The 26,998-nt window shown below is 44.0% G+C and overlaps 1 protein-coding gene across 9 annotated transcripts; it reads right to left on the minus strand.

Moving 5' to 3' along the window:
* Positions 1–1,296: 1,296 nt before the first annotated feature.
* Positions 1,297–25,273, minus strand: LOC119180106 (josephin-1). Of its 9 annotated transcripts, none has more exons than XM_037431242.2 (6): positions 25,194–25,273; positions 17,969–18,088; positions 15,738–15,873; positions 10,730–10,855; positions 10,003–10,183; positions 1,297–6,166 (listed from the first exon to the last, which is right to left on the minus strand). In XM_037431242.2, exons 2-6 carry the CDS (start codon positions 18,045–18,047, stop codon positions 5,972–5,974), a joined length of 717 nt encoding a protein of 238 aa, XP_037287139.2. In that variant the 5' UTR covers positions 18,048–18,088; positions 25,194–25,273; the 3' UTR covers positions 1,297–5,971. The 9 variants fall into 9 exon arrangements, with proteins under 9 accessions (XP_037287139.2, XP_037287140.2, XP_075725455.1 ...); XM_037431243.2 differs by having other exon boundaries at positions 17,969–18,085; positions 25,194–25,263; XM_075869340.1 differs by lacking the exon at positions 25,194–25,273 and adding an exon at positions 24,552–25,167.
* Between the last annotated feature and the right edge of the window lie 1,725 nt (positions 25,274–26,998).

Consider the following 26,998-nt stretch of genomic DNA (forward strand, 5'->3'; position numbering starts at 1 on the left):
ATATTTACATAGAAACAGCTAACTTCGCAGTAGTGGTGCCTAGAGGAGCAGCACAAATGGTTCGCCTTGCTTCTTTTTATTATATTTTTTAATCTTGGGTCTCCTTTTCTTCCTTTTCTATACAAAATACGAAGAGTACAAAGAAAGCTTGCACCTACAAAGTTTTTTTCCAACTTTTTGCAAAGTTTGTGAGAAACAGCACTAAAAATGATAGTTTTCGTTCCACTCGCCCGGATCAAGCTCAAGTTCATAAACTTGTGGCAGATCCCATGCACTGTCGCAATTTCATGCAACAGTGCATGCAACAGTTGCTTTGAGCCATGCTTTACAAAGTGCATTGACGTGTTAATGCACCTTAGCAATTGTGTCCATATCAAGACAAGATCCGTTGTGCCGAGAATTTCCCCATGCACATTGACTATGCTGGCATATTACTGTGGACACGAGCGATGCTAGACCAGCTTGCCAAGTCGTAAGGGTACATGTGCTTATTACACGATTTCGAAGCAGACTGCCAGTACTGCAACTATGAATGACTTTACAAAAGCGCAACCAACTGAACTGATTTTACACAACCATCTACGTAACATCTGGTCTTGAAAGGTAGTACCTGGTTGGTGGATAAGAGTTGTATCTCATTTAGCAGCATTTGTCTGCTAGCATAACATTGCCAACTATAAGAAAGGGTCTGTTTTTTATATAACCCTTGTAAATTGCCTTATTAAGATTTTAATGTCATTTTTTTCTGTTCCTACATTAGTACCAGCTTTGTACTACGTACCCGCAAGCCACAGCCCATGTTATGCGGTTCTGTTCCACATGCGAGTGTGGGAAAAGGGTTTCATTATGTGGCACGCATGCCACGCTATGCAGGTATGTGCCCTACCAATTGAAAATTTAACTGATGGGCAACAAATGTTTAAACATCAGCCTTTTAAAACCTGCATCCGAGGAGTTCCAGTGCATGCTTTTATTCATAGTTTATTTACTATGTGGGATTTCAAAAATTTGAAAATTTACAGTTGAGCAATTGACAATCTGGCTTCACAAGTCAATTTAAGATGCGTGGGGCAGAACAGGATGCAAGACACCTAAAGCATGCGCTGACCTCCCGAACTACGTTTTGTAGTCACTGAGGCAATATTCTGCGACATGCCTATGCATGCTGTAATAGGTCAATAACGTGAGAACACTTACCTTTAACAAGTGCTACCAGCTGTCACACATTGAGAGTTATCATTATCGACACGCAGATGTATCATATTTTTTTACCTTCTAGAAGAATAATAGCCAGTATAGTATTAAAGATTTTTATCTGCACACAGATGCAAGCTGCTGTGGTCATAGCAGTGGAACACAATATCATACATCATTATCTGCTCAGAGCCTCTTTCAAGAATAAGTTGCACCGTGCACCGGAAGGCCTAGAAAATCACCGAAATCATTTTTGTTGTACAGAGTGGCAGACACAAAGAACCCTTGTAGCATTGACATTTCTCTCAGCCCCTATGAACGTTATCAATAGCCACCACTTCACGGAGGCAGCAAGTCAAAGAATAAAACAAAATTGCGTTCGTCCTACATACGTGACACGAAAAAGAAGTGCTGTCACTAAAATAACTCCGCCACTTGTGCAGCCACTTGAAACGCACGCAACAAACGCTTAGATTTCTCGCTACTCTTCGAAGTGCACTCACGAATCTATTGCAAACCCCAAATCACCGCATCATCAAAGCGACACATTCTATGCACCAACAGTAAACAAAGCACTGTAAGCCGCTCACAGCGAAAGCAACATGGCAGGCAGACAAGACTGACAGAAGGGCCACAATCGGGCAAAATACTCTCTCCAACATCTTGTCAGATATATATATATATATTTTCTGTACACTTATCTTGGCTAGATTATGTACACATCAGAAAAAAAAAAGGAGCCACGCGAAAACAAGTCGAGAACATCCCACCACGCTCTTCGCAGCAGTGATTCAAGCATTAAGCTCCAAGCTAGCGTGAATGTATGTACAATTTTGAAGTACTGGTGTCAACTCCTTAGTCACCCATAGACAAACCCAAACGCACAAATAAAGTGTTGATGGCCATCTTGTCCTTCAAAGAACAAACGAAACCTCACGATACACTTTTTTGTAGCACCGTGCTGGGCCCTTCACTACGGCGCTCAGTTTGCCATGCAACTTGCGATGTGCATCAACAGTCAGCTGCATTTGTGAAATTGCTGCTCTGTATGAGACTATCAAGCTGCAAACATGAAGCAGCTGCAACAGCTGCTAAAGCCACAGCAATGATTTGGACTTCAGTTCAATGATTACAGGTATGTGTCCAAAGTTACCATTTGAAAAGTTTGATTTTGAATATTCCGAAATTACTTTGCCATTAATGCAGATATCTGTACAGGTAAAAGGGACAAAACATCCTAGATGAAAACAAGAGCCCATAAAAATCAATGGTGGCACATAACGACCACAAAGATGGGCATACAAGGGAAAGCTCCGTTTTCTCCTAATACAACCTATTTAAACAAAATCATAATGAGCATTATTGATTTAAAATGACCATACAGGACGGTAATGTAGTAGTTCATATCAATCCACTCCACGGCTGCCGAATCTGCCAAGCTCTGTAACAGAAGTAGTTCGTGCTGTGTCGTTTCACCGATTCCAAGTCTGTGAGCTAATGTGTGTGGCTTGCACAAGCATGTTAAACAAAACTTTGAACTGATATGATTTTAGATCAATCTAGGTCAATATAAGAACGGTGTTTTATCAAAGATTCATTAGCTGTGGCCTGCAAATTATAAACGTTCGAAGCGCTTCCACGGGAGCTGGATGCCCCGCAGTGGTAAAACCGATTGAATTTGACACCTACATTGTCTTAACACTTACAAAGGCTCAGTTCTCGTGTGAAACACTATGCACACTAGACACCTGGAATTGTCAGTACGATTCACGAAAGTACTAGCTTAAGCATCCTATTTAGGAGAGGCCCTATGAAAACATCAGACATGCAGAGATAGGGTCCCGTCCATGCATTGTATCATCTCAGTAGGGTAGATCGAACATTACTAGAAGCACTCAACCCTGTTTATAACTTCAGGAGAAATAAATAACCGCAGAACACTACGAAGACAAATAGACAAATAGCGGAACACAACCAAGACAAAGCAGTGGTAATCACAAGCTGCGTGAATTTTGTGAAATGCGTGCTTTAGCCAACGTACCACCCCCATAGACAGACATAAAGAGGCTTTTACACTCAATTGCGGGATGCTTCATTCTCACAGCAGCTGCTGCACAAAAGTTGTGGGTGATGCTTTTAAGGAACTCATATTTGACTGTCACATTCCAGCTCGTTACAACTTAGGTCTGGCTGTACTCACACCTCAATATAACAAACCTGGATATAACGAAATATTAATAACAAAGCAAATGAATAGTTTTGTAACAGACAGTGTTAATATAAATTCATAACGATTTTCAGATATAACAAACTTATATTCATGTAAGATGCAGCTCTTGTAATGTGGTCTGAGTAAATACCATTGCAATTAAGCAATGTAGTACTTATTCTGAGATTATGTGCAAGTTACATTCGGAGCCTTCTGACAAATCATGTTTTAAAAGATATGTGCTTGTTATCGCACAATAATGGTCACCATGATTATGCAGCATGTCTGCAGTGAAAGATAAAGTGCCAAAAGCAGATGTCGAGAAAAACGAGGGCTACAATTAAATAAATAAAAAAACTTGAAATGGGAAATGTCATTTATTCCAATGCTTCCCCAATGCTTTCTTGCATACTACTGTTCTCATTTAATGCAGCTCCTCAGCTGAAATTGCACAATTATCTCTGATACTTTTGTAGTGCACCCTATAAGTTCCAAGTGTTCATCACAGATGGCAGCACCGATTGTGCTAGAATGAACAAACACAAAAATATTTTGACAGAAATAATACAAAAAGAAATAAAAAATGGTTAAAATTATTTCAATTATTATTATTCATTGCAGGCTTCTGTGCAATGAATTCAAGAAAGATATAAAAAAAAATCTCGAACCTGTGCTCGACTGCGCTACCAGTAGAAGCAAGTAAAATAGGTCAGTTGTCACAGTTTGCTAGTTTGAAGAGTATTCGAGGAATCCAAGAGCGCAGTGTCTCACAACCTAAAAAAATATTCCCGCTGATTATTTCGCCTGTCAATAACTGCCGACACCTATGCAATTGTCACATCGCTTCTCTACCACTATGGCACACGTGGCTGCTTGAAGAGACGCAGGCCATGATTCAGCACTCTGATGGATGCACGTGCGACTCGCCAAAGCAACAGCTGCATCCAACAACAGCCCCACGAGTTCAACTAGCCACACAACTATGTCTCAAACTCTGTAGTGTACATTTTTTCCTGCTTTGCCATCAGTTAGTATGAATGAATGCACTGCAATATATGAGAAGAATACAACTCCTTTGTAACAGCACTATCGGTAATAATGCTTGACATAATGAAAGTGTTCGCATACCCTGCACAGCACAAAGCGGATTTGCAGACATGCAAGAAGGTGAAGGATTAACGCAGAATTTGATTTTTTGTTAATAAAGGTTTTAGGAAGTGCATGTACAAGAGTAAAGCAGGTGCTTATTTTCGAAAAATTTAAGTGTTCTTGACGGCTATATTATTTACATATATTTTGTTCTTATCGCAACCTCCAGACTACACCCACAACGGTTCGGGTGACAGACACGCCTGGACTTCGGTTTTGCACCGACTTATGCAAATAACTGAATAGCGCAGAGTGAATGCTGTCTGCAACATGGACGTTATAAGACATGGGACCACTTCGTGCGGTGGACTTGCCTTACAGCATGGCAGCTCCTGAAAAAAGCCCCCTTGGGCTTTGTAACTGCGGTTAAGGCCAGCCTCCTGAACACATCAAATCGACAAAAAAAATGGCAGTTTTTAAACACTGATTCTATCTCTCTCATGTTAGAATGAATGATGCTGGTTATAAATGTAAGAATGAGTGAATGACACAGTTGATGGCACAATGAAGCGCTGAAAGGTTCCCTGATGCATGTGTAAAGTCTGCGCAAGAACATCCGTTCGAACCGAGGTCATGCGACAAATCGAAAAGCCCCGGCTAACGGTCATTATGCTCCGAGCATTCGCGTGCGCTGGTTACTCACCGGCAATAAAAAAAGAACAACATGGCTGTGACAACGCCTATCACCCAAGCCACGACAGAGGTGCTAGGGGCAGCTGACAAAGAGATTCGTCGCGCATACACACAGGGGCGCACTGCTACTGTTCTTTTTGTTCACTCGATTGGCGCCCACGTGTGCCATGGCGCTGTGGGAATCCCGTCATCAAGCACTGACTGCGAATGTCATTCATCAGCAGGCGACTCCTCTAAGCCACAAGGAATGTTCTCGGTTGCTGCTGTGCCACCGGTATGGAAAGCAAAAGCACGGCAAAAAGCAGACAGCATCACTGGGCAGGCACATCAAGTGTAGGACTTGTGAAACAGCTACTTCGCGCCGTCGCGTGTGTAAAAAGCAGACAAAAGTTGTTGCCTTGCTTGGGGCACGAGGTAGGGAGACGAGAACACCGGACGATGCACACTCCGGTAAGCTGGAGGAAAAGGGGATCCCAAGAAGTGCCCCTCAACTATTTGTCTCAGCTGTTTAACTGTCTAGTTAGACAGTTCAACACCTCGTATGCGGTGGCATGCCTTCTGCTACCACACGATACTGGACGCTGCTGGCAGCAGACAGACCTCGCAGACGACAAAACGCTGTAGTCACATCCCACAGAATCGGGGGGATACTGCCGAAAGAAAGCGGCCGTCTCGAGCTCTTCATTCTTTTCACTTTCAGTCAGTCTCGCAGGGTCCAGACGACTGCTGCTGGGCACAGATGGGTCCCACCGCCGGCGCCACATTTGATCGGCGGTGATGTCACTTCTACCGCAAGTTTGTCCGCGACACGTGTTCGCGCGTGGGCGCCACACTCTGCTGCGACGGCTGCCTCGGAGGCGTCTCCCTCGATGTCTCGATGTAGCAACCCTTGACCCTGCCAATGTCCTGCGTGACCACGATGAAGATCTCCCGGTCCTTGCACTTGATCTGCTCCCGCAGGTACTGAAGCAGTTCTTGAGACTGCACGGAGAAAATGTGAAGCAGGAGCTTGAGAGGAGGCTTCATATATTAAATGTCATGGAGTTATATACGCCAATAACACAACAGAAGAATGAGAGACTGTTGTGGCAGAATACACATTAATTTTGATTAGTCATGATCCCTTAACATTGATCTAAATCTGAATACAAGGGAGTTTTTACACAATTATCCCCCATCGAAATGCAATGCCTATGACTGAAAATCAAACCCGCGATTTAGTGCTCACTAGAGTAACACTAAATGAAAAGGTGCTCGACTATCCCACTGGCAGCACTTTAGATTGCAAGGCCCTCACAGCTGTTGGTACCCACGAGCCCCACTGCACATTAGCAAACTTGATTTTGGAGTCTCACGTGCAAAGGCCACAAGCCAATGATGAGGTATGCAACAGTGGTGGAGTCTAGATTAATTGGAACATTTGTGAGCTATTTAGTTTGCATTCTGTGATAGAGGTACCAATTTTGTATAGTAGGAACTAGTTTGGTTTTTGGTTAGTACGTCCTTTTAGAACTTGTAAATGTACAGTTTAAAGGGCCCTTCAACCCCCTCAGATATTTTCCCAAACATTTCAGGTAAACAAGCGCATCGCGTGCAGAATGCCATCGCGATCCACGATGTTACACGCCGCAGCGCTACAGGTAGCGGGCGCACCACAATTTCGAAAAAACAATAGCTTCTCCTTTCCGGTCCCCGCCACTCCCGCCACTGACATCTGTGACATCACCAGTGAAACTCGATGACATCACTACTTTCGATGTTTGCGATTGGCAGAACGACAACAGACCAGTTCCGGTCACTCAGCAAACAGCTGTTCGTGCGCACCTTGCTGTTCTTGGTTTTGTTGCCACTTGCGAATCGATATCTGCGGCCCGTAACGCAACCGCCAAGTCGCTAGCATAGGGGCACGGGTCGGCACGACAGCATTTATAGATACTTTTTAGTTTCGGAACTCTCTGCTTCGCCTTCAGGGAGCAGGGGGCCGGCTGCAGTTCCCCCCACCGTGGTGCCGCAGGCCAACTTTGCGCCAAGCAAACGAGGGTCATCTGCTACCGCTAGGCGCGGTGCAGCCAGTGAGCAGCGTTTACACAACACCGCAACTTGGTTTAGGCACGAGAAGTATAACACAGAGCGTAGATGCGTGTGCGGCGTCTTTCCAGGTCCGTGGTGAAAATAATAGCGCACATAGCGTGGTGCTAGACGAGCATTTGTCAATTAAAGCACCGTTTTGCAACCCTGTAACTTCTTGTTTTTCCAGGAGGTAGAAACAAAATTTAGAGCTCAGTTGTATAAGAAACGTCTCACTGAAGCCGCGATAAAAGCCGTGACTCATCTAGTTTGAGCTTAGTTGTTTAGAAGCTGTTTTTGCGAATTTCAGCATACGGATCTTTGACGCTGTGCACATTAACAGCCACATTTAAAATCCCACTGAAAGGACGCTATTTATCTGTTCAGCTGGTATATAAACCAGTGCACTTTCTTATTTTGAAGTATTCAGATTTATGGGTTTCCGAGTGCATAATACTTAGGATCATTTAAAAAATGCCAAATTTGTGAAAATAGGAAAACTTCTGTGTATTGACACAAAAACAATTGTCACTGTCACACACTAGTCACAATCATTCGAATTCTAATTTCGAACAAGCGCATAGCTGAATTCCTGTAAATATTCGGGCTTGTGAGAGGCAAACAAAGCATGAGACAATCTGTTGTGTACCTATATCGATTTGGTCATTTTGCTTGTTGCATGATGGATGTACCATAAAGTGACACTTTCTGCACTTCAGGTAAATCTTCAACTAGATCAGTGAGAGTCGCTGATGATAGTTTTTTTTTTTTTACTCAGCCAGCTTATCTTAAGTTTTCTCCGTTCTCGAGCGATGGTGGCACAGATCAAACGTTTCCTCAATTCGCTGGTTGCAATCTACACATTGCTCTTGGTTGCTTTTGTCATTCTGTATTTTTTTTCGTTGTAACCGCTAAAATGACACAAGACGCACATAAGTCTGTTAGCACCAGTCATGCCCACACAGCTGTCCTTGTAATGAATATTTCTTAGCCGCGCACTTTCTCCTTTCGCTGTGCCAGTAGATGTATTCTGTCAATTCTGCATTATAGAAGGTTATTACCGGAAATTTTTCCGCCTCCTCAAGGACCGCCGAACTCTAGTTGCAGGAACGTTGAAGCGCAACTTTTTTTTAATCGTTCAGAAAAATTGGAGTCCTCCGAATGAGCGGGGGCACCTTGTCGGCATTATTCTGGCAGATCACAAGGCAGCAGCAGTTGGTTGTTATACAGGTACCCTTTATTTTGCGGCTTCATTACAATTACGCTGGGAAATTCGGAAATTATCAAAAAACTCCATCACTACTCGATGCCCGTGCACCTTGGTCGGTTTAGACTTCTCAAGTTATGATATGCCTATATGTCTTCAGGATGTCGCTTTCTTGAAAATAAACATCATCCACCTTGAGCGTCTTTCCCAGAATTTCCCATGGATCTTTCCCATTTCTGCAGTAACAACGCCGGTCGGACGGCGGGGAGAAGTGGCGTTTTTAGAGGCTTTTCCTCTACCCGCTGATGCGCCCGGTCACAAAACACATTGTTATGATGTCCGGAGAGTCCGAGCTATGGCACACGGGATAGCAGCAACAGTAGAGACGTACGTTTACGTGCTCTATGCATCCACACATGGTCAATGCTTAGATCGTGCCGCGATGTCTACAATCGGAGAGTTTCCTACGTCGTGGATGTCCGAGTATCTTCGTGGCTGTAGGCGTCGAATTGTCTTCAGAAGACCATGGAAGCACGCCATGCGACGAGACATACACACAGAAAAAACAAGTGCGACCTAACACCGGTACGGAACGCACGAAACTGCAGCAGCAGTATTCCAACCACCTTAGCGGCAGTGAAGCCAGTGGGAAGCAGCTAGTCACTTGGCGCAAATTTAGACTGCAGCGCCCTCACACTCCCTTGGAGCAAATCTTGCCCGCCTCGAAAGGAGAAGTTCGAAAACTGAAAAAGTATCTATAAACGTTGGGCACGACAGCAACAGCGGTCAGTCAACGATCAGTGCACCCAGATGACACAACAACACAGTAGACGGCGAGCTGGGTACGGGGTAGCAGATCGCGGCAACAGGAAGTAAACGCTGTCTCGAACAGCGGGTCAGTGGCGACGTATGCCACGCGAGATGAGGAGGGACACTCAGCTGACTCAGCGCGGAGGGGTCAAGCGGTTTTGGAAGAGGGTAGCGTAGGAAAGAGGGAAAGAAGCGATCATCGCGTTTGGATCATCAAACGCGTGCAACTCCGCTGTTACGGCACCGTTTCGAAAAATTCTCACGGCTACGTGTTCGTTGTAAACTCGAGCACAACTTCCTCACCTAAACTAAATTTCGACCGCTGGGTGGTATAGGGGCCCTTTAAAACCACGGCAAGAAGTTTTCCAACATCCTGTCACTGCCACATGGTGGCCATTGGCTCCCATATACTGAAAGCACCAAGAATATGTGTCCCACTTAACAAGTGTTCTACTTGTTGAGTAATGAACAGAGGTGCCGAATTCAACTATGAATCCAATCATATTAGACACAGTTGTCCCATTTAAACAGCAACTCTGCTTAATCCTCCTTACTGAGTGTCTACTGTAGTACTCCAAGAGAAGCACAAAAGACAGTTTTCCTTAACACTTTTCGAAGCATCAAAAAAATGTAGTACCCAATGGGACTTTCAAAACACCTCCTCACTGATGTAACTACATTCACTCTGACCAAAGAACATGATTAGTTGAGAAACAGAGGCCGAGTCACTCGCCTTGCCAATGACGGCTGGTGCCTCGAGCTTTGAGTCGAGGTTGTAGAAAGTGCCGTTGACCTCGCGCACGGCAATCCAGTGCTTCCGGCTGAGGGGAAACTGGAGAAAGCCAAACTTCATCTCGCTCGGCACATTCAGGATGAAGCCCACTATTTTTGCCAAGTCAATGCACGACGGATCCCTGCAGGTAACCGACATAAAGACTGTCATCAGGAACGTACAACCAGGACGCGAACTACTAGCACAGTTGCAACCGCAAATTTTGAAGCCAATATTACAGAGTTAGACTTCAGCACATGAACTTTCTCTTTGCTAAATGTAAGCTGGGAGTGTAGCATCACGTGACATTTTCTCTGCACGAAAGGTCACAACTGGCAACCCAGAGAAGCCAGGTTTTCTTTTGACAACACACATCACGAAAAGATATGGCACGATCTCGTTGATTCACGCCTCACTGACTTGAGCTTTTCAATAAATTGAACTAGCATGGTCCAACTGAGCTCCACACAACTCTTTGCCTCAAAGAGCTTATCGGTTTGCATGCAAAACAGTGAAAAAGTGAATGCACCGTGGGTAATTATTCAAACTGTACACTGCCATACAATAGTGGTCACTTACCCAGCTGCAAAGCGACAATTGACCATTGCTAAGCGTCACACCATAACGATAGCTGCCCCTCTGCTCCTGAAACTGCAGAAGCCATCAATAATATAAAAATAGTGCGTACTTTCGCTTGTCGAACCAGATGGCCTCGTATCCGCGCAGCTGTAGGGCAGACATGATGACGTTGACATCGTAGTTTCCCAGGCCTAGCATGCTCTTGTGAGGGTTCACGAGGTGGTCGGGCGACAGGCTGCGTGATGGGACAGGACAAAAAAGAAAAAGAAAAAGCAGGCCACAAAGGACCGCCTCAATGCGTCACCTTCGCAGCTGAAACACCGTGTCACTACACATCAGGTGAAAAAAAAAAAGGAAAAAAAAAAACCACCAGTTAAAACGTGACCACACAACTCAAACAAGACCCTAAAAATCAACTTGCTTCTACTTCGACTCAGCCATTTACTCACCCCCTCATCAATGTCTTACCTGACCGGAAAAATGTTTCACGAAAGCCACATCTACAACTGCTACCTGAGACCTGTTTGGTTCTATAGGAGTTCAGAAACAGCCCATTTTTAAAGCCTGTCCGATTCAAATCCTTTCCATTCTAGGCTACAAGAAAATACCCATAAAGTTGAATCTTGAAACATACTTCCGAGCCTTAAGCACCAATAAAAATGCACAACAAAAGGCCACCATTACTTTCTTTTTCGGAATAGCCGATACTGTCCACATATGGGACTAATGCACGAATTCAACAAGACAGACTAACTAACTGATCACCTGAACTATAAAATGTGACAGGTCCTTGAGGAGACAAATGTAAATAGGAGAAAAATGCACATTGCAAATAATGTCCTGTTCTATTCTGCCCCCCTGCAAACACCTTTAACTGCGCAAAATCAGCCTAAATATGCGTCTATCGGTTCAAGTTAGTGCTATTGCACATTTTACAACAATACGTTCAAATGCACGCATGCGTGGTGCAAGTCCCACCATCATGTGCATTATGCAAGCATGCATGTGCACAAACACGTACACACACATTCACAACAATGACATACAGCATATTTTAAAGGGCCCCACACTGAGCATTAACAAATTTGACTTGTGAATATCATAAAGCCACAATATAATTATGAGGTACGTCATAGTGGTGGACTAGTTAATTTGACTATTAAATTTTGTTGAAGCGCACTGATGGCCAGTGCGCTTCAACAAAATTTTCAAATATGAATGTAATCTAACTAGCCCAACTTGCCACCTTGAGCTATTTTGTTTGCAATCTGAGATAGAAACAAACGAAACATCATGAAAGAACAAGAGGGAAGCACATAGGATTGGTTGAGGCTCGTCTGATGGCCCGACGCCAAATTAGCAAACGAAAATAGCAGTGCTGTCAATCATTTTGGCAATGACCGGACACAGATAAGATGCAGGCACTGTTCTGCCCGACAGAAAGGGTACAGATCGTATAACATAGATTGGATATAAATGTAAGCACTAAGGCCGGAAAATTGAACTAACCTGATTTTTGTTTGGTGCTGATTTTTCGCCGATTTTTAGCGAAGATCTCAAGCAGCCCACCACGGTCTAACAACCAGTGAAGTCGCAACACACCCCATTTCTCACTGAAGACATTAACACAAATTGTCAAAGACACTGCGCTCTTCAATGCATTGAAAATGTTTCTGAATTCGCTAAGCTCTCCCTTTGGCAGTTTGCTCCCTGTGGTCCACTCGAAGCATTTTGTTCCATTTTGTGATAGAAAACATACAAAAATAGCTCACCTAGACTTATTTAATGTACGCGTGAAACTCAACCCAAGAATATGATTGTCATTGAGTTTCGTCTGCAACCACTGTGGCCAGGAATCGACCTGCACCTTCGAACTCAGCAGTGCAACAACTTGCCTGATAAGCAAAAACGGTGGGCAACTTATAGTACGTTTTCTAATATGTTTCAAGTTACAGTAGAATCTCGATGATACGATTACTGTTGATGCGAATTTCACGACGGTACAAATTTTAATATTGTTTCATATGAACTACATTATACAAAATACACCGTGATTCGGTGTTATACGAACGGTTTCCTTTTAGCCACCGTGGATGATACGAACAAGTGATTGACAGTCGGAGCGACGCAATGCGGCTTGTCTGTGGGAGGAAGGCCCAAATGCGGCAAAAGTCACCAGAATTTAAGAGACTATGAAACCAAGTACCTCCGAAACCCAATTTTCCCACCACGCAATAGTAGATTGCCTTTTTTGCTTCACAGCTTTGGCTACACCGGCTTCACTAGCTCTCAAACCACGTGATGTAAATAATCAGTGAGATACAAATTCAACATGGCGGCAAAGGTGTCGGTGGTGGATCACGTCGACGCTATCGCGAAGTACCGGCGCAGCTCCCTTCGATGTCAAGTGTGAACATGCCTTTAAGCGCCAGCAGCACCAGTGAGGAAACCGCGGCACTTTATTGAGATACGGTGAAGGAATGAAAGTTCAAAAGAACATACTGAATGGCGTTTTGTACAAAAAAAAGAAAACAAAAAAAAAGGAAGAGAGCACAGACAGGCACAGACGACAGTACCATCCGACCGCACAAAGACTGGACATCTTCAGGGCAGGTTCGAGCCTTCACATGCCAAGAAACGGTCCTAGTACGGCATACGCAAACAGCGTAAAGGGCCACCAAAAAGGCAGGGTTAACTGTGGAAGAACTTAAATACTGAAAAGATCCCCAAAACCTAGTAACATACCTTAGAGGAACTGAGCGTTAGGTGAATTGGTATTCTACTGTGTATGGCATTTTGCGCAAAAAAAAAAAAAAAGAACAAGAAGGAAGAGAGCTCGGACACGCACAGTCTGTGCTCTCTTCTTTCTTGTCTGTTTTTTTAGCAAAATGCCATCCACAATGAAATACCAACTTTCCCAACGACTGGTTCTTGTAAACATCATTTGCTCATTTCAGCGAGTAGTAGTTGACCTCAATAAAGTTCTTGTTCATCTTCATGATCAGCATTGACTTGTTTTTGGTTCATACAAATTGAGGATTGAATATTTTACGTGCTTTTTTTGAATTCCTATCATTGAGATTTTACTCTAGTCAATTGCTTCTTTTTTTCTTGCTATGTAAAGCTGAACCCAACCAATTTACTTTCCAATTATATTGACACCAGAGGAGCAGGTTTGTCTGCACTGTTGAAGTCTCATATCACGTATGAAGTCCACATCACCAACGTCAACATTGCCTTGCATGTTGACGTTCTTATGTGCCAGTGAAAGCTTGCGAAGCCGTAGACAGGCGCCGCTCAAGCAGAAATGAAACACGCTGGCTGGCTCTGTCAGTACAAGGACCGCGAAGGGGTGCTGCCAGAAAGAAGGCTGTATTGCTCGGACAGTTACTGACAACATTAGCTAAAAAGGTACGGAAGCGTGTGTGCCAGCGATCGTCATCATCATCATGTGGTAGCGCTGGCGGTGACCCCTGGCGAAAGCAAGCCTTGGTGGCGGGCGAGAGTTAAGTGAGTCTCTTCTACGCATGGCGGTTGCCGCGAACGGTTGTCTCTCGCAGTGGGTCTGCCGTGGGCCGCCTGCGGTAGGCCCACGTGGTGAGTGAAGCGTTGGCGACGCCACCTTTTGTGTGCTCTTGTGTTATGTTGTTTGAGTGTATGGTAATTTTGTGTATTGATGACTTAGCGTATTGATAACAATTGATGTATTGATTCGACGGATGATGCCGTCTAAATTAGTTAAATAAATGTATGTATGTTGTTTGGTTTATACCGACCGTGTCAACTGTGTCCGTTCACACCAAAAGCGTGGCATGGCGCTTGCACGCCGATTCGGGACCCCACACTTCAAGCTGGCAAAAACATTTTCTTGAAAGCTGATACGTTTTTGAGTACAGTGTCCTCACCATTTGTGTTAAAGCAAAAAACAGCGCTACAGCTGCTTCGTGCCATAGAGTTGCTGCATTCCCTTACATAGTTATGGCAGATAGGCTACCAATGGAGTCAGCTGGCTAGCCCCACTTTGTATAACATTCCAATTCGATGCTATTGTATTTAGTGCTTTTGCCTTCAGTAAAACTGACTTTTCTTTTTTTTCTTGTAAACATTTCTGCACAGATTGCTATTTATCGACAGGAAATTGCATGTAACAGGTCAAAGAGTTTAATGCATTTAAGCTTAGGAGGAGCTACCCTCCTAAAGTTGGTTGGTCAAGTTGGTCTGCCCAACCTGACCAAGTGCACAGCACTTGCTTTATTGGCTTAATGCTTCACCGAATTCTGCATGTCTAATGCGATTATCGCTAAGGCCTGACATCGACGGCTGCTTATTTTTTTCACAGGCCTTACGAGAAAACCTTTCTCTGGAAGAATACAATTCACAGCAGCTGTAAGGCAGTACGCTTCCTAAAGGATTCCTACGCAAGCATTGTGCCTATGTAGCCACAATCTTGTGCCCACTACATTTGTACACATAATAAAGCTTTCTTTTTTTCACCGATCAGTCCACCACCCTTCTCCCTTACACAACATAGAATTTCCTACAAATGCACCAGAGGGATCTCTCACGTTATTGTCCATGGAAGCTGCAATTCATCACATTTCAGACAACATGGGAATAATGAGTAATATGTGAATTAGCCAAAGTTTTGTGCTTTTCGCTCTATTTGACATTATACGGCTTGCATGCACTTTGTTGAAAGACAAAACTCGCCAAACGTTCCGCAGTTCCACTTAAAGTTCTGACCATTTTAGGTTCTCCAATTGAAATTGGCTCACAAATTTCATAATATATTCCTTTATCTGAATTAAACAACACCGCAGCCCAACAGTAAACAAAGCCACTAAGTGTGTTCCAAGCTGCAAGCACTAATAATGGGCAAATCAAGTGTACCGCCCTTCATTTCTAAGCTGGCAGAATGATTGCAGCACCAGGGTTCCAGCTAGTAAACGTTGCAGGAAAATCTATGCAACACAGTAATCGATGCAGGTCTATTCGTTTCTAATGCAAGACAGTGGGGGGCCCTTTAAGGTCAAGGCGCACGCAGTGGACGTAACACAGAGGAGGCGTGTGCGGGAGGGTTTGTCTCTCGAACTAGGAGTGCGGCGGGCGTCACGCACAACCTGTGGCAGATGTCGTCGAGCGAGCCCTTGGTGAAGGCCTGGCCGTCCTGGAACAGGTTGTTGAGCGCATGCAGGGCGCACAGCTCCTTCACCTGCCGCTCGTGGTACACGTGCCCCGCACCTGCTGCTCCACCTGCGGCGGGAACATGCAACGCTTCACACGCTGGACGATGTTGAGCTACGAGCGAGCACGAGAGAGAAGCGCAGCGGAATGTTTTCCATCAAAATCCTTACTCGTACCACCCATACTTTTTCGTTCTTCATCTAACCAAAGGACGTCTTCTGGCTGAAAATTGAGAGAGTCGATCTGTAAAGCAATGTACACGACTGAATACCACGAACAGTGCTGTTGGAAATTCCTTCCCACTCTCCTAAACCACCAATTCAGGGGAAATCCACACTGCTGCTAAGCAGTCCTTCATGGTTAAGTAACCACAGCACCTGCATTCTGATCAATTTTTTTTATTTTAAAGGGGTCAGCAGTGAATCTGAACAACAAAAATATGCAACACAATTTTTCCATGCCACATTTATAAGTATGACGATGCACTTCTATTCATAAATAGATGAATACTAATAAAAAATTTATATTTAAATGAATTATTATTGGTAATCACATGCACACAATAGTGCTGAGGAATCATATGGCATTTTGTCGGAAACTAGAGAAACATTTTAAAAGTGTTAGCAGCACATGTTCGAAAGCAAGGTAGTTATTAAAAGACAGGATCGGAAGACATCCTAGTCGGCATGCAGTGGAAAAAAAAAAAAAAGACCTGGGCTGGCCACGTAATGCGCAGGAGAGACAGCAATGGACAGCACGAGCAACAGAACGGTTATCGAGGAATGGGAAATGTAGTTGAGAAAAGCAGAGAGCTAGGTTGCAGGCATGAGATAAAGTCGGCTTGCTCAGAACAGGGATGGCTGGAGAGCATTGAGAGAGGCCTTCATTCTGCGGTGGAACTTAATTGGATGAACATGATAAGAGCATTTCTTCCCAGCGTTCGGGTAGTTGTTGACACTTTTGACGCACCCATCATGTGGTAAAATAGACGATCCAAAAGCGTCGATCACCCGTGATCGATTTGAATAGGTGTGGTAACAAAAGAGTTAATAGTGACACGAATGATGATTATGACAAGACCGACAATGTTCTACATCCAGCTAGCCAATGACATCAAAGCCTAAATCAAACTCATTAAGAGCAGTGGTGCAACTGATTTGGCTGCCATCATTTGAAGGGACAACTATCGGTTGATGGTACACAAGTTTATGCAGCGTGTGTGCTCGATACACTCGTAACTGAAGACACCTGCCACTTATGGGGGTGAGAAGACATGCTGTGGCAGTAAAGGGAACTTATGATTTTAAAAAAGTTCTGAAACCTTCACATCCTAAAACTACAACACAGTTACGACATTGGCCTTATAGGAAGACAATGAATTTATTTCGCAAAATTTTTGCCACTTGGGGTTCTATAAAAAGCATTTAGAAGTTCAGTACAGGGTGTTTCGGGGTATTGCCTCCATCCAAATGCCATTGCTGTGGCCATAAAATGAACCTGCCTCCTTCAGCTTAGCAAAAAAAACCCCTTAGACTATGCTTCACTTCACACATAAGGTGTGAACACTATAAAGGATAGTGAGACCTCTTGCAGTAAATGCATTTCGCACCAAAATATAGTTCAACAATTTTACCAGCCACAATGTGAGTTTCTTTCTTTAGGTTTTCGATGGAGTAATAAATGAAGACACTTTGAGCCTTAGAAAGAAACAAAACATTATTTATGTGCTTGTAAATCAACTGTTCTGAAGTCTCCTTGTTTTCCTATTGCAGCTTACGCGATCAGTTCTAGAAGGGTGAAGCTGCAACCAATGACAGAGTCCCCACAATGAAATCCAAGCACGAAACGCGCGAATTACAACATTTTGCCGCCTAAACTTTCTGAATAGCTCCCACAGCGTTCACCTGATGCATGAAATAGGAGTACAAAGTACTGCACTGAGTGTCCAATAAAGCACAGAGACTACAAACTGCTAAACATTGAGTTTTTTTCTAGTCAAACCAGGCCTGCCGTGATAGCTGAGCATTCATAGCAATGTTTCACATGAGCATTACTTTCAGCAACCATAACTAACGAAAGGCAATTCTATAAACGAAGAAATGTCAGTGGCACTGCTGTGATAAATGTGCCTTCATTGGCTGTGCAGATAAGGTGGGCCACTCACCCGAGCCGCCGGCTGAGCCCAGTCCGGGTTTGTGGTCCTTGCGGATAAATCTGTCCACAAATTTCAGGCACTGGTACATGGGGATGCCCTCCCTGCACAGGGACCACGCTGCTGCTGCTGCTGTCAATCATTATCAGAAAAGGGGACATGAAAAAAAGTAAGAAAAGGAAAACACAGGGAAGTTAATTAACAAAAACATGGTTTAAACAACAATTAGAAGATTGAGAATAAAGAAAAGACAATGTATAACTGAGCCATAGCAGCCAAGGTCAAGGAGCATAACGCAAATGCTTGCATGAACGAGTCTCTCGCTAGTTTGCGAATCGCAAAGGAATAAGCGCAGTGTGTGAAATGCTTAAACTTGATTATAACATCAGAAAAAATGCCGGCTCCTTTAAAAACCATCGCTGTCCCTCCCACAAATAATTTACATAACTACTCCCTCAAGTAGCAGTTAGTCACTTTCATGAAGGGCACTTATCTAATGTGTTGAACAGCTGGCTTTCCCATATAGACACGTTTGTATCGCTGCTTTTAAATCAGGAACTTGAACGTCTTATAAATTCCTTGGGGATTCTCGCATTGCTACTTCGTTAAACATAATATTTTAGGAAGTAATGACAGACCTTTAATGTTTAGTATGTGTAGTATTTACATTAGCCGAGAAAACATGCCAACGGTTCAAGCAGAAATCGGCTAGCACGACTGTTTTTCACAGGTGAAGAGCAGGCACTCCATTGTTCTGTTTTTCTCAGGTTGTACCAAGTACAGTGGCCATCGTGTTTGTAAGCATAAATAGGCTGTGTGACATAAGAATGGCTGAACTAAACGAAAAACTGCACACCTTTTCAACAGAGCCTTGCTTTGAGAGGAGATTGAAACATAACGTACACGCACAAATGTTCCCACAACAGGTACTGTTGATCGTAAAAGTCTGTGGGATCTGCATCACTGCGTCACCTACTGTTACATGGAGGGTGTTGAAGCTATTGGACTTAACGTTTAGAGATGGCACGTTTAGACAATGCACCGTTACCAGATCTCGGCGCAAAGGTTGTGGCTGATGTTCTCAGCACCAGTCACATTACGATAGGTGACACAGCGATGCAGTTTTCCGCTGCCGTGCCACGTGCTGCCGATCCCGCAAGCTTCTGTGGCCAACAATAGTACTTCTAACACTGCAAATTACGGCAAGTAACTTTCTTAATGAAAGGTAGAGGTTCGGCCGATATCTGCCTGGTTGGGCTAACAGAAACTTGAGAGAAAGAGAAAATTCGCCTAATACATTGGGGAAACTAGGTACTTTCAGGAGAGAATTATGCAGCACTCAAACAATCTTCATCATTTAAACAGTAAACAGAGGGCAGTGGCAAAGCATTGCGAGCAGTTTGACCACTGCATTCATCTGAACGATATGATTTTAGAAAAGCAAACACACCTCCACCGGCAGCCCTTTGTGGGATTCTGGCACACACAGTAGACAGTGGGAAACAAACTGCACCACAAGGACACTTCCCTCCCTCTACTGCCAAGGCTTACGACACTACCTGGTAACCTTGTTCGCACAGCAAGAAGGCACGTATAAGCAAAGCACATCTTGGGATTTCTCAGCCTTGAACAAGCTGGCCGGGCTTCGAAGCATCAGACATTTTAAAGTAAATCTTCAAGTTTGCTGTTTTCCTCAAACTTTTTCAATTTACAATCCAGTGCAGAGTTTGGAAATATGACCGCTGGAAATGTGTTGTGAAAAGATACCAAACAGACCCAACACATGAATGGGCCCATTTAGAATTTGTATGAAACACACTGTTACGCTTCCCACCAAACATTGGTGTGCCCAATGCAGCCACTCACATGATGCACATTTTGCAATTCCTTATGAGGCCAACCAAGGTATACAGCACTTCATCATTAAAGCGTATTATCAGTAATATCCACTTACTTCATAATTATACAGAAATTCACAGAGGAGACACCCAGTAATACAGTGGTCCCCAAACCCAGACTCGCAAGTTGCTACTTCAGCGCCACATTAATTTCATTGTTTGCATATATTGCAAATCTGTTTGATTCACCTGCACCAAACAGAACCAGTTAACAATGGTGCATGAGAAGTCAAGAAATTGTGCAGCACAGGTTCAATGGTGCAGGCACAGAGCACCACCAGAAACTAATAATGAGGCGCCCTTGCAGCGCAGGCTTTATTGTGGTTCATTTTATTTAAGCCGTCCAGCTAACTTTGACATGTGGTGAACCGGACACGTGGACAGTTTGTGAGGTGCAGGCATGTTGGCGAAACACAGCATGTTAGCAGACGTGTGTGCGGCACGGCACATACACCTGAATGCTGTGTTGTCTGCTCAGCTGCTAATGCGCAGCTGTACCAAACTGGCACTGTCAGCATAGGGGGTGCAGAAAAAACGTGAACTAGCGCTGCACCTCATTAGCACAATTTGGAACGGATGTAGTGTTTCAGAATCGCCAATGCCGCTCCACTGAAAGGAATGGCAAGACGCAGCACCTCATGAACTGGTTCAGGTGATGCAAGCGAATCAAACGGACCTTGCACACTAAAGATTAGGTGAGAGAAGAAAATTACGGCCGCAGTTTATGGAACGCTTTTTGCATTGCAGAATTGCGTTTGGCACTTAATTTCTATGCCTGATTTCCTGTACCCCAGAATCCTGCAAGACTTTCGAGCTCTCTGTACAATGCTTGAAATGCGAAAACAGCGTTCAGTATGTAAGCCAGAAGAATATACAAACAATGCGGAATAGCGGAAATAATTAGAAAATTGAGTTCAGCACACCTACTCGTTGAAAAGCTCGTAAAGAAACTATAACTCCGAGCGCACGATAAGCGCGATGCTTCTTTAAATAGGGGCCATAAACATTAAGTGACACACATGTTCCCACAGAGCCTGGCATTAAGCACACGAGGTCCACAATTACTCACAGCCTGCAGTCAAACAGGAATGTTTCTGGAGCCCACTTTTTTGGGAGGGCATTAAGTTCTTCAACAAATGCTCTTATAAAGTGGCTCTACGGACGTTCTCTGCTAAATCACTGCTCACCACTTGAAGCCTCCATCCTCTTGGAGTGTCTTGTTTGGAAAGTGAGCAACAGTTACAAAAGGTTGCGCGAGATATTGGTATCTGCTCCTGTTACGTCACCTGGACACTCCCTCATTTTTGCCATGTGAGCAACACACGGGCTACCCAAAGTGCCTGCCTTTTCAAGTTATAAGCGTGTCCCAGGCACAAAAGACGCCAATGGCCACAACTAAGCATCTTGGAGCAGTGTAAACAGGAAGCAGTGCCTAACAAATAAATGAAACCGTGGCTTGAAAGAGTGGCGTAACGGTGCCTTGATAACAAGCGCGCACGAGATTTAGGCAGCAAACAAGCTGCGATAAAAAAGAGCAACGAGGTGCGTTGAGCCCCATTTGCGGTCGTAGCACGTTACTTCCGCTGCCTTGGCTATAATCAGCTTCAAAATGCTCTCAGAATGAGTACGAAAAGGTAGCGATGCTCTTGCAAAACTGTGACGAATATAGACACCACAGCTAAACGATTATTAGGCACAAACAATGCAGAAGGGCTGCTAGTTCAGGCTTGCAGTCCTAGAAAAATGAAGTGAGATGTGAATCTACGAGAACATAATTATGGTTGGGGTTTCGCATCTGATAACTATGATACGACAATAAGGGTTGGTTTAGTTGAGGGCTCCAGAAATTTAAAGACTGTAGTGCAGTGAAAATGGCTAATAGTTGCTGCAAGACAACCAGGCAGCACAAGTGGTCAGAAATTAATCGTTACAATAAGAAGCTGCGACAGGATCGGATGGCAATAGGCTTTTGTCTGCGCTTTGCACAAAAGTACGCTACACTACATGTTGCCTTCACAAACCAGATAAAAAAAAAACAACAAGGATAACTAGACTCATCATGTGTTATCAAAGTGCTGCAACTGTTCTCAATTGCAATAGTCACCTGACAGCATTTATCAGTGCAGCACCCATCATTAGGCGACTGCTACCAATAAAGGGCCACAGCAGGGAGAATACGTGACATGACAAGGAATTCAATACTGTCTCCTATCTAATAACTTTCTAGATGGGACATGACATCACTCATTTGTCCATAGCACATTGCAACTGTTTTGTTCAAGAAAGATGCCCGTAGTTTTGAAAAAGGAAGAACACATTTTTTAGCATAGCATGGAAGTGAATGCAGGTGCGCATGGGTGATAACAGTGATAAGATAACTAGCCCAGGTAAGGGCTCTTGTGGCCAAGAATGCTGAATTTGGGAGGTGCAAACGTCCACTGCTCATGTGTCACAATACACTTTATTATTTTATTACTTACAATTTACCAGCAGCTAATTATCATAACCAAACGACACAGCTAACTCCAATGCACCTGGCACGTCGGCAGGCAGAGCTGTCAGAATGCGGCATGCAGTGCCAGCCTTTGGGTTAGCAGTCAAAACTGCTGTGCGGAACTAAACACATGAATATTCAACAATTGCAACTTCCCTCGTTCCTTGTTAGCTCAGCAGGAAAGTCCTAGCTTTCTTTAACTGCATGACTAAAAAGTTCTGGCATCACATTTTGAAATGTCTCACCATTTGATTGTGAAGGCGCGTGCACGGACCCAGCGACACCCTGTGTTAGGAATTCTTTAGCATTTGGGCATGTGTGCGTTTTTATACCTATTCAAACATCATGTAATTGATTCACAAATACCATACATACAACAAGACGGATATTTGGAGGGAGATTGCAATGACTAAGATGAGTTCTACATTTTGATGGCTGGTGTTTTTGTAAGAGCAGCATTATTTCTGCATGCGCAATTCCCTCAGCCTCACCGTCAGTAAAAGAGAAGGAAAGGAATATGGTGAGTAAGCTAAGAATTAATACTGAATCTGTTTCTCCTCTATAGGTTTTCACAGAGACATATGTGTTCATCTTCTAAACAGTGAAAGTATTAATGCCTGACCTAGTGGGCCCAAATCTGTGCTGTCTGAGGCACACTACAGATTATTTTTCAGAGCATAGGTGCTCTTAAAAAGTAATATTAATAATATAATCATAAAGTAACTGCAGAGGCTGAGGACTTCCATCCCAAAACCTTGACAAGATTACGAGAGAGGGTGTAGTGGAAGGCTCTGCCTTGAAAGTGCGTCGAAATGTAAACAACGAGCAGTTTCGCAGTTTGCCTCCATACAAACACTACTGGGAAACAAACACACAACCTCCATGTTCAATGGCAGAACGCTGAAACTACTGATCAATCATGCTGGTTCTCTTGTGAAAAATTCAACTACAATACAGTGAACAAGGAAGGTGTCACAGCTATGCCACTATGAACACCATTAAATCAATACTATATAAACACTGCGGAGCTTTGCGAGTAAGCAAGCTTGGCAACATTGCAGGAAAGATCATTTCACAATTTTGTAACATGGCAAACTACTTGACTTAATCTGAAAGACAGCTTTACAATATTGAAAAGGAGTACATAGGTAGATAACAAAAAGTAGAAACAAGTCTGCTTACCACTGCAAGCAACATATTGTGCCAGTTGTTGCTCTTGCCAAATGAACACTTGCAATGAATTGTATTTACCTAGCAATATGATGCACACAACAGGCGCCCGTGTGACAATCCCCCACGTGCATGTCACATCAAGAAAGACCCATCCGACTTCAAAGCAACAAAAGCAGACTGAGAGCCCCTGTCAACATTTCCTATGCACCCCTGTCACACAAAGGTGTCGACGAGCCTTCTCCAAACACTTGTCAGCCCCGTGGAGTCTATTCACTCGTCAAGTTCTGGGAAAAAACCCTCGATTGGCAAACGCACGTAACAATAAGCCAGACGTGCTTCAGGTGCCACCGGGGTCTGCGTCGATGCATCTAACGCAGTTTCGCTACACACTCCTTGCTCGAAACAGTTGAATAAGCTGGCAGAATCCCAAAAGCCATAGATAATGGGCCACTCTGCATACACCGGGGCCACCCAAACATCTGAGGCAATGCTTATAAGGAAAGGACACTGGAACTCCCTATCAATACGAGGCTCACTGCAAACTCCGTCACGAGAAGCAATTTCCGACGCGACATGCGAGGCCGCCTCTATACAAACAGCTGCAAACGCTACAGCCCTTACCTTTTGTTTTGATTGCTTTTTCGTAACAGCCTCGAGTGCACAGGATCTTGTATATCAAACGGAGTGGGCTTTCGCTTTGCACGACACAGGCCAGCCACAAACTGACCAACGAATAACAACGAGGAAATAATGTGTAACCAAAACCTCCAGCGCAAAACTTACAGAAAGGCGCCGAAAACCACTCAGCTCCACGGTGCACACCACATTAAGTACGGTACACACCACATTAGGTCGCCAGCAGCTCCCAACAGAAAAACTCCGTCGAAAAAAACCCTGCCCACTTCAAGGCGATCTGGTCGCAAATATGCTTAACGAACGTCCCCTCTGCCCAGCGGGCGAGAGGAGAGAAGAAAAAAATTACAACCAGGTCGGCATTTCATATACGAGCTCGGCACCCCGTAGTACTTACCGAAACCGTGTCAGGTCGGTCGGCATTTAGCGCGTCGCGGTTAGCTTCGGAAAAGGGGCTTCTTATCTCACAGAAACGGGCGCGGCGGTACGTTGTTTTGGGTGGATCGGTGAGGTGCTGGCAACACCCCCCAACGAGTTCCGAAAAGAGTAAAATACGACTTGCACGGGACAGCGGCGTTTTTGCACGCTCCGCCAGCGATGTCCAGTGGCGGGCCGACTGGAGCGACAAGTTGACGTGATTGCGTGCGACGAGGAGGTCATATCGTATTCGCATCACGTAGTTCGGTCGCCTATGCCGCCAAAACGAACTACCGGAGGCGAGCACCACGTCCCGTGGGTCGCGGTAGCGCACACCACTCAAACACACAATGAACAGCGGACGGCGACAAGTTGGCGACGGAAAGTAGTACTCGAACCAAAGTTCAGACAGAGCATGAGGGTGGCGTTCGCGGTTACGAGGAAATTGCGAAAATGAAACCTCTTTAAAGCGACGCAGCGCCTTGGGTCAATGAACCACCGTACTTGTTTCCCCGCGCCTTAACGACGTCGCTTTGCACTAAGTGACAACAGTGCGGCAGTAAAGTTTGTCGACAAACTATGACGCAGTCCGCGCGACGAGTGATAAGTACAACAGGCTTACCTGAGCATGGAATCCGAGAAACATTGACGAGCAGCTATAACTTGTCACAACAGCTAAACGCCATATTGACTCGCAGAAAAGTTACGGCTTTGGTCACGAGAGGTCAGAAAAATGAAACCGAAACCGAACATTATATGCCTATTATGAATTGTTTTTTAGCATAATGCAGTTAAAATATTTTCGCGTAAAATTGCACAAATCAAAATAATTATGAACGTGCGATTGCTAGTGGGGATAGTGGGGCTGAATGTAGGATGCATACGGTGATACCTTAATTGGTTTTGGTTTCGTTTTCATTATCCTAGCCGCTGGTTGCGAGCGTTCAGTGGAGAAAAAGTACCAGAAGACTTACCGAAACATTTTAAATATAATTAAACGAAACAAACAGCTACTCCTTGTCTTGCATTATCACAGGTTAAAAAGTCGAATTAACACACACACAGAAACACACACAGAAACACACACAGAAACACACACACACACACACACACACACACACACACACACACACACACACACACACACACACACACACACACACACACACACACACACACACACACACACACACACACACACACACACAAGCAGCTTATGCTCCCACTCCTCAAGAAAAAATGACATGCTGACACTTCCCTACGGCATAATGTACATGTATTTTTCAGGGACCTTATTTCACCAACGCTGCCAGCGCTTCCTATATACTGCAGCGCCACACGATATATGCTTGAACCACGGCTCAAACCAACTTTTATGCAGCATTTGGTTGTTAGCGGTCACATGACCTGGATGGCGTACTACCCACTGAATGGCGATCCCCTTTTGGGGTGCCACGTGGTGTCCCGCTTCTCCGAGACCCGCTCGCGTACGTAAAAGGGAGTTTTCGAATAGTGTACGCAAAGCTGCATTTGAATTGCGCGTAAGTTAAGTCCCACTACATACAAAACCTCTACAAAACGTCGTGAAACGGGTACAAACTGCGTTAGAGGTGACGGTCTTCAGGAAGGCCTAAAATAGATGTTTTCGAAAATTTATTGGTTCAGCGTCTAGAACACGTGTCGTCAGACTTTTGACTTAAATGGAAGTCACTAATTGTCATAGCTAGAGCTCATATGGTGAATAAGTTCATAATGGCTACTCGAAGACTTCGTTTAGACGCTTAATTTGTCCAAACGTGCGCGTGCTATGGCAACGGCTGCTTCGAGAAGCGATTCTGGAAACATCCATCGATGCATGTTTCAGTGATCACGAAAAAAATGACCACTGGCACATCAAAAGAGCGATGATTGCCGGGTTTAAAGAAAAAAGGCTTAAAAACAAAGGTTCCATTAAACAAAAATAATTTCGTAACGCGACAGTTCACGCACATTTTTTTCAACCCATGAGTTAGCCAGCGATACCTCCGATGATACCTCCGATATAAGGGATATGGCATATCTCTTACATCGCGTTGACAAATTAATTCATAAACGCCACATCGGCAGGACGAATTGACCGTCGTTATCGAGAACATCGACGTTACATTTTTATTACGAGTGTTATTACGTTTTTGTTGCATCTAAAGGATGGCCCCATCGACGAATTTTTTATCTTATAAATTATGCTGTTAATGTTGTCTGATAAAGACGTCAAGCGCAAAACTTCCCTTGGTGTATATATATATATATATATATATATATATATATATATATATATATATATATATATATATATATATATATATATATATATATTGTAAGATGGCGTCCTGTATCCTCAAGACTCTCCTTTTATTGTCTCGAGTATGTGCCCCACAACCTAAACTT

This window comes from Rhipicephalus microplus, chromosome 7 (genome assembly GCF_043290135.1).
Source record: "Rhipicephalus microplus isolate Deutch F79 chromosome 7, USDA_Rmic, whole genome shotgun sequence".
Lineage (NCBI taxonomy): Eukaryota > Metazoa > Arthropoda > Arachnida > Ixodida > Ixodidae > Rhipicephalus > Rhipicephalus microplus.